Source organism: Diadema antillarum, unplaced genomic scaffold (assembly GCF_040938485.1).
Source record: "Diadema antillarum isolate AM-2024a unplaced genomic scaffold, OU_Dant_1.0 seq00000652_RagTag, whole genome shotgun sequence".
Taxonomy (NCBI): Eukaryota; Metazoa; Echinodermata; class Echinoidea; order Diadematoida; family Diadematidae; genus Diadema; species Diadema antillarum.
In genome coordinates this window covers 259,650-268,734 of record NW_027271565.1, presented here as the reverse complement: position 1 = coordinate 268,734, position 9,085 = coordinate 259,650, and the positions used below count along the sequence as shown (strand labels likewise).

At 39.6% G+C, this 9,085-nt stretch overlaps 1 protein-coding gene across 1 annotated transcript; it reads right to left on the bottom strand.

Moving 5' to 3' along the window:
* Window positions 1-286: 286 nt before the first annotated feature.
* Window positions 287-1,548, bottom strand: LOC139736545 (uncharacterized). The gene has a single exon (XM_071647294.1). The coding sequence runs from the start codon at window positions 1,522-1,524 to the stop codon at window positions 514-516; it is 1,011 nt and encodes a 336-aa protein (XP_071503395.1). The 5' UTR covers window positions 1,525-1,548; the 3' UTR covers window positions 287-513.
* Between the last annotated feature and the right edge of the window lie 7,537 nt (window positions 1,549-9,085).

Genomic DNA, 9,085 nt, shown 5'->3' with positions numbered 1-9,085 from the left:
GTAGGGTACACAAAACTTCAGTTGAAGTTATAAGAATTTTTTAGTGCAATAAGTATACCTAAAATATAATTTCTGAGTTACTCATGTAGGACAATAAGTATCTATCATAGCATCATCATGTACAACTGGGCCAATGTTACTGATCTTCTCTGTAGGGTACACAAAACTTCAGTTGAAGTTATAAGAATTTTTGAGTGCAATAAGTATACCTAAAATATAATTTCTGAGTTACTCATGTAGGACAATAAGTATCTATCATAGCATCATCATGTACAACTGGGCCAATGTTACTGATCTTCTCTATAGGCTACACAAAACTTCAGTTGAGGTTGTAAGAATTTTTTTTAGTGCAGTAGGTATACCTAAAACTATGATTTCTGAGTTACTCATGCTGGACAATAAGTATCTGTCATATCATAATCATGTACAACTGGGCCAATGTTACTAATCTTCTCTGTAGGGTACACAAAACTTCAGTTGAAGTTATAAGAAATGTATATAGGAGATGACTACTCACTCGAAATTAAAGGGAGCGCCTCCGGTTTGGCGCCATTTTCCGGCATAGAATCTCAACTTGGTACCTTTGCTGTACATTTCTTGGACTTGTTTCTTCCATTTCTGTTTTTCTTCCAGGTCAGTCTGCGTCAAGTCGTCGATCATGAAATATCGCTCGTCCTTTAGGATTTCCCTGGCACGACGGATGACATCTACTTTTTCTCTGTATGAGAGAAACTTTATCAAGATGTGCCTGGGACGACCTTCCACCTTGCGACCATCACGATGAGCTCGCTCCACCTTTGTGGTCATCTTGAATTTGGACCGCAGGATGTCTTCGACGATGTGGGCGCAGTCTTCCCTCTGGTCATTTGGTGTTTCAGGGATTCCCACGATGCGGATGTTATTCCTCCTAGATATTCTTTCGGTTTTGTGTGTTTCCGCTTTGTTCTTCAATACTTCGGAGCGGAGTTCGGCAATTTCTTTTTCCATTCTTTTCATTCTACCTTCCATTTCCTTTTGTTTGACTTCGAGATCATCGACCCGTTTGCTCTCAAATTGGATAGAAGCTTCAATGTTGGCCTCAAGATCGCTCAACTTCCCAAGGAACTTGTCGACAGCGTCTTGGATCATTTTATTGAATCCGCTGGTAGCTTCCTTGAAATATGCGTCCAAGCTTCCAGGGGTTTGCACATTGGGAGGTGCAGAGGCCGGTGCTTCCTTGTCGGCGGGCATAGTGGTGCCTCGATCTGGGTGCGTTGGGTTGGTTACCGTCGTGGATGCGACAGCCATATTTGTGACGTCATCAGGCACCAGTTCAACAGATTCCGCATCGCTGGCTGTTTGGCCTTCCAACGACTCTCGCTGGGAAGCGGCCGGAGTCATGGGCGTAGGGTTAGTGACCTTCGGGTTCGGACTTGACGGGCTGTTTGCACGTACCTGGGTTGCGGGTTTTCTCACAGAAGGACCATAGTTTTTTGCCTTTGTAGCGGCTAACCGTTGCGGCCGAGCAGATTTTTGTTGGTCCATCCTCAGGCGATGTTTCTAACTTTGTCGTTTTGTTAGAATGTGAGACCCGAAAAAATGAAGTAGACGTCCCAATTTGGTGAAATTTTGTTACTTTTGCGAGACAAACGAAATTGCCGCGTGCGTCTCAGTGTATAGCGCCCTCCATCAAAAAAAAAAAGTTCCCCAGGGTTCGATCTTAGGGCCGTTCTTGTTTTTAATTTACATTAATAATATTTCAAACGCATCATCTATGTTACAGTATATATTATTTGCCGATGATACAAATGTGTTTTACTCACATGCTGACCTAAACCACCTAGTTGCTACTTTGAACAATGAATTACCGAAATTATCTACATGGTTTAAAAGTAATATACTGGCACTTAATTTAAGCAAAACTAATTTCATTCATTTTAAATGTAAAAAAAGCTGATCTACCAGAATATGAATTGTATATTGATGGTATATCTCTTGAAAGGAAAATATTTAATAAATATTTTCTTGGTGTGTATATAAATGAAAACCTAAAATGGGATGATCATGTAAAACACATCATTTTGCCTATATCCCGAAACGTTGGCCTGTTAACTAAGCTTCAGTATTTTTTACCAACTCGTGTATTGTTTACCCTGTATAATGCCTTAATCTTACCATATATATCGTATTGCAACATTATCTGGGCAACCCACAAATGTAACACAGACCGTATACTTCTCCTACAGAAAAAAGCAATACGAGTGTGCAGTCGAGCACGCTCTCGAGATCACACCGACCCATTGTTTTTCCAGCTTAAATCCCTTAAGATAAATGATATAAATTTTCTCCAAAAAGCTGTATTTATGTTTTGTCTCAAGTCAACCCTCTTGCCTCCAATATTTAACATAATATTTCGGACAAATTCAGAGATTCACTCTTATCCAACCAGACAATCCACAAATTTACATTTATTTAACCCCAAAACCGCACTCGCGCATCATTCTATCAAACACTCCGGCCCTGACACTTGGAATTTCCTTCCCATTGAAATTAAAAACATGACCACTATGTATTCATTTAAGATGGCTGTAAAACTTCACCTCCTTAAGCAGTATTCCCCAGGATAACATTCTGATTCCTTTATTGTATTATAATCAAATGTATATGAATATGTACGTGATACATAATGCATGGATGTGTGCATACATATATCGATTTATTTATCTATCCATATTATGAATATGAGTATGTACATGTATGTATAGGATACATCATGTATATATTATGAGCATACATGTGCACGATGTGCCTTACCATTACTGCGTACATAAAACAAGCACGATATATTTTATTCAATGTCAGATAACAATACGTATAAGATATTTTGTATTCACATATTATTATTTTCATAGTGCATATTCGGTCATTACTCCGGCAAAGGCAACTGAACGTTTTAACTTTAATACACGTATCATTATCATATTGTATTTATCATCATTACTATTATTGCAAAGTAGTTGGAGTGGTACCCATACACTCTGTAACTTTCCCTATTCCCCCTACCCTTCCCTATTTCTCCCTTTCTCTATTTCCTATTCTATTCAGAGTAGGTAAGCATAAAGTCTCCATACCGTCAAGCCTCGGCTTATTTTGGAGACCCTTCTGTTTAAGTTCCATAAGCTTGTATGTTTGTATTTGTCTTGTATAATTGTACTAAAAACTATGTGTTGATATACTGTTTGTTATAAATGACATGTACATGATCCTATCTGATGAAGAAAATGAAGGAAATAATAGGAAAAACCTTTCAGGGTCGTAATTACATATTTTACTTGACATGGTTGTTAGGTTATGGTTACTATGGCAACCAGCAATATCAGAAATAGCTACTACACCTTTTATGTTGTTTTAACTTTTCTTTGCAAACTTTTTTTTTTGGCACGGCCGTGCATGTTAGTGAGAAAATCAAAAGCTCACACGTGCCTCAATTCACCGCTTAATAGGCTACATTCGTAAACCCGTTTTGTAAAGAATACATAACTGCTTGGTCACTGACGTCACAATGTTTGCAGTAGCAGTCGTGCGCTACGAAACGCGCTCTCGATTGTGTAAATAACTTCTATTTCAAACCGCCTCCAGGTCTAGTCTTTTGTGCATGTACGTGCCGTATGCTACATACGCATACCCTGTCCATCTTAGGGCTCTGGAAGTCTTAGGTGATATCTTCATCCTTGTTTTGAACATAATACATGAACAAACAAAAAAAAAATACCAAGAAAAATTGCAGTTCAAGTTGGAGAAATATGTTTAAAGAGGAAAAGGGCCAGAGCGAGAGAAATTACAACTATAAATGGAGAGCTAACGATTTTGCAAAAATGATCTCCAAGCGGGAGACTTGAAGTCTCTTGAGTTCGTTGGTGGAGGAGCTACCAAAGCAAAGCGATGCTGCAATGGACGTTGGTACATGAAAAGCAAAGCCAACCTCCTGTGTCGATGCCAATGGAGGAAAACCAGACAGGTCATGTGAATATTCCACCCTGCGACACACAGAACTTACGAATATCATTGTTAAAGACGTTAGATCGGGAACACCAACCAAGAAGGACAGGCTTTGCGTGTCGAGCTTGACACACTTCAGACAGATGACGCATGCCCGGAGCTAGAACGTACAGAGCCAGTGCTGTTGTACCTGCTGTCCTCCCATCAGCATCCCACTTGGGGGCCACTGAAGGAGCGTTTACGTCGTGATCCCAGTCAGGTATTTTTTACTTGCAAATCTTTCAACCACACTACGCTATCAAAGAAAATATAGAAAGAGTAGAAACTATCCAATGTACATTCTGGTGAGAAAATAAACACTTTGTATGTTTTGTTTTGTTTTTTGATTTTTGTTTTGTTTTTTGGTTCATTTTTCATCTGAGAAGATGGCTGGATAGCCCATATTCCGCTACGTTAAGCTGGTCTTCCATGGGGTCCAGTTGGATGTGAGGTGGGACCACTTCACCGGGTTAAACACCCTGCTCTTTGCGATGAATGAATGAAGCGGGATCTTTTGCATGCATGAGTTGTTACTCTCTCATACATGGGACCTCCATTTTATGTCCTATCCGAGGGACAGAGTGTTTTGCCTCTTGCTAGAGGGGACGGTATGCTTACACACAACATTGCTCAGTCCAGACTCGGGTTCGAACCCGGGCCGCTTGATCGTGAGACAGAGGCGCTACCGACTGAGCCAACTCACTTGAGGAGTGCGATAGAAGCAGTTAAGGGGAAATTGAAAATGTTAGAAATATTGTCTAGGAGCAAAACCACACTTGATAAAATATATCACTACTATTTTCTTGTCGAAAACAACTTCTCTTTGGACCTTAATAATCAATGGGACGACGGAAAAAGTGGAGTTTGTTTACTCGTCATAGGTGAGGTAACATAAAAGCGGGAACTATATGTGACCCTGCATCACAAAACAAACAAAAAAGTTGCCAAACATGGACTCCCCTTACCTAACTAAATACTAAAACGAAAGCACACACTCTGGAAAACTGTGAACTGAGGAAAGAGGCTCTGAAGTACAGGGTGTATTCAAGCGCTAAATCTTGCACCAAGCCACACTAGCTGTGTGATGAAAGGGACAAAACACAGGATGTCAACCACCGGAGGAACAACAATGAAGAGATTATCAGATTAAGCTAAAATTGAGCATGTTCTATTAACACATTCTTTCCATGATTGATACTAACTTAGAAAGCAGTAGCATTATACTTTCAAACGTTATTAGACTTGAAAGTGAAGAGTGTACACATGATGCCAAAACATGAAAAGGGGCCTCTAATTCATACCTGATCTTTCTACTCCCCCCACCCCTCAAAAAAGTGGTAGTAGAAAAAACTGCTGAAGACACATTTCCCATTAGTTTTATGATCCCAAACTTAAGAATAATGTAGAAGAAAGACAGCTTTTTCAGAAAATATGAAGTACTCAACATTGTCTTAGTTAACCCATTTCACCTGTTTTGAGTCCTTACGTAAAATCAAGGTGTGCGACTTTGTTTGTTTTGTGGTGCACGGTCACATGTACCAGTCAAATACGTCGCAATGTCTAAAAGACCTCGCGAATCATAGAGAAGATGAACTTGTCTTCTGCAAAAAAAAAAAAAAAAACAATTAAAAAAAATATATATATACATATATGTATATATATAGATATATGTATACCCTCCCAATAATACATGAATCCTGAGTGTAATGTTAGCTTGGAATCTGCTTTTTTTAAGGCACGTCTTTCAAATGAAATCTGCAGCAATATCAAAACACTCAGGAATCGATCACGAGGTAATCGGGGTCTTCAGACGGTGCTGACGGCATTTGACTTGACGGTTGAGCCGGATTGGGATATTTTAGGCTTGTATACACTTGCATTTGGCCTGTAGGTTGAACTGGATTCGGATGTATCAAATCCTCATACAGCGGCGGATGTGTCGCAGCAGATGTTACAGGTTCTTGAGCGTGGGGTTGGACAAAGGCCGTATTGTCAATCCCCACTGGAGGGTTGGTGGGACAATGTTCAACATAGGTGTTGCGTGGAGAGCAATGCTGCATTTCGGTCTGTGACGTATCTCGCTTGTTAAGGGAAAGTCGTCGATATACAAAAACAATGATCAGCACAATGACCAACACAACAATTGTGTTTGGCACGCCGACAGCTACCCCGAGGGAGATCGTCTGCCCCTTTTCTGAAACTAAACAAACCAAATGAACAAAGAATTAAGTTTTGCACGTAATCATAAGTAGGAAGCTACAACGGTTTCATTTCATTTCGTTTTCAACGATTTTATTGAACTACAGAGTATGGAGTCGCAAAACAAAACAACAAAAATCAGAAAGCAATAGTTTAACATTGATTTGGACTCTTCTTAACAATCATCAACACTCAAAGAATAAGGTGGTAAAAAAGAAATCTCAACTTCTAATTCTAATTCTAACTTCAATTTTAAAAATCACTGTTTTCCCACAGAATGCGGATATGCGTATTTTTGAAACTTTCTTTTATACCCAACCTTCATTTGCCAAGGAATTTCGAAAATCCCAATTGTAAAATATATATTCTCACCACAACGGACGCCTGCATCGTCATTGTGTCCACAGTCATGGTTGTACCACCCGTTAGAAGAACAGTTCGAAAGAATGGATTCCCAGCCATGACAACCGACGTTGTCGAGGAGAATTGATCCCGATCCTTCCCCGAACGTTCCTCCACCAACAGCCTCTGCATTGGTGGTGGGATATCCGAGTTGTCTGCAAACGACTTGGGCGTCATTGTCATCCCAGCCATTGTCGCACACAGTGCCCCAGGCTCCATTGTAATAAACCTCAACCCGACCCTCAACCAGCGAGTCTCCTCCAACAAGGCGGATGTTGACTATTGATGATGGAGTGGTGACATCAAGCACGTCTGTTTGAAGGGGAGAAGATCAAACGGGACTCTGCAGAGTAATGCCATTCACAGAGCTAACCGAGAACACTTACAATTCGCAAATGGTTTCATGTAACATGTAACGTTCCAGTTTGAATGCGATGAGATTAAATTTCTTTGTAGTCTCTGAAAATGAAAGAACACTCCATGCAATGCACTTCTTTAAATGGGTACGTCACATGAAAGATTTAAGCATGATTCTTTCGCTTCATGGCACGATCAATGATAAGGCTGTGACAAATGTCCTCATTCAGTCAAGCACATATCGCAATGTACATGTTCATTGCATGAACATTTCAGCTGGTCTCATGGAGCAAATCACTAGGGGTGGGAAATTTTCGCCTTTTCGCGATAAAGGTCATGGTTGCGAGCAAAAGGTTCACAGAACCCCTTTTTGTTAACCGCTTTCTTTCATTCTACATTCTTGATCTGTTTGTTTGTCTGTTTGTTTGTTTTGGTGGGGGCGGCATGTACACAGTACTTGGTATATGTTATTAATGCCGTTTGGTGAGATTTGTTATATAAAGTGTGGGTGTAGGTGTCTCTTTCTTTCAGACTCTAAAGTTCAGAGATAGTAGGCCTAGCCACCTTCCAAAAACAGAGGCGAACTGATAGGAAAGGTAGTATACAAAATTTTTAAAAATGGGGAAACTACAGCTCTATGGCAATAAGCGTGCAAGCTGAAACTGACAAAAAGGAAAGACAAAAACAGCTCCATATTCTGAAACACACTACTCAAGTATATTGATATCTTTTTTATTTTCTTGATTTTGCTAGGAGCCAATTCGATTGGTTAAGCTGTCTTGACTTTGTTATCTGTGTCTTTAACGGGGAAACAAAGTAAGGGTTTGCAAATGATAATTCAGGGTCTTACCACATCGCACTCCTGCATCTTCTTCGTGCTTACAGTCATTGTTGTACCATCCTTTGGATTGGCAACTATCAAGACTCGACTCCCGGCCATGGCATCCAACGTCATCAAGGAGAATGAATCCCGATCCTTCTCCGAATGTTCCTCCGCCAACAGCCTTCGCGTTGGTAGTGGGATATCCAAGTTGTCTGCAGACGACCTGTGCATCTATGTCATCCCAGCCATCGTCGCACACCGTGCCCCAGGCTCCACCGTAATAAACCTCCACTCGACCCTCGTACAACGAGCTTCCTCCCACAATGCGGATATTGACTACGGGTAAAACTGTTGTGACTTCAAACACACCTAGTGGGGAAAGAATATCAAAGTTAATGAAGTGAAGCTGACGCAAAAAAAAAAAGAAGAAAAATATTCATTGTTAGCAAAAGCACATACAAATCATGCGGCTGGTCAATGACAATGATAAATTGCTACAAAGTCTACTGATAAATATATGTCATTGTGACATGAACCTTTAGTCCGGTAGTATAAAAAGTGATCCTTATTATAATTGTGTAGTGTCAAAAATATCAAACTCCAAAGCTTATTGCCGAGTTGTAGTGACGAGTTTAATATAGCGAGTTGCTTTATACCCCGTTCCCAATGCCGATCAGATCAACTCGATCAAGTGAGATTGTGGAGGATTTTAAACTATCCAGTATATTAATAAATATTCTTTCGTGTTTAACCTCCAAAAATAAAAAGTAATCGGTTGGGACAACACAAATATCAACAAATGTAAACAAAGGAATTAATTGAATAATCGATTATGTTCTTTTATTATTAAAACAATAAAATATCAGATTCTCCAGTGGATTTTTAAACCTGAACTTGAAATTATATATGTTTGTAAACAATGACAAAAATTGAGTACTTAATGATTGTATTAAGATTCAAAAATAAATCTAATAAAAATAAGAGACCACGTTTTACACTCTCGAGAACTTCAATATAAACTCATCTAATTAAAATCTTACATAGATCACTTTACACTGTAGGAATGCTCTAATAATAACCCCTAAAAATAAAGCAATTGAATGTTAATCTTTTATAATTGAAAATATTATTAAATAGATCTATATACGAACGGGTGGCCAGGAGAGATCAGGCTCTGATGAGAAATAAATGTCCTTGGAATAACTACGTTGCAGATAGGAGACAGTGCGCGGCGATAAACGGTAGCGATGCAACAGTTGAAATAGCGACAGTGATGTAACAGTTCCA

Coding starts and splice junctions, on each gene's coding strand:
- LOC139736545 (XM_071647294.1), bottom strand. CDS start 1,524: ATGGACCAACAAAAATCTGCTCGGCCGCAACGGTTAGCCGCTACAAAG.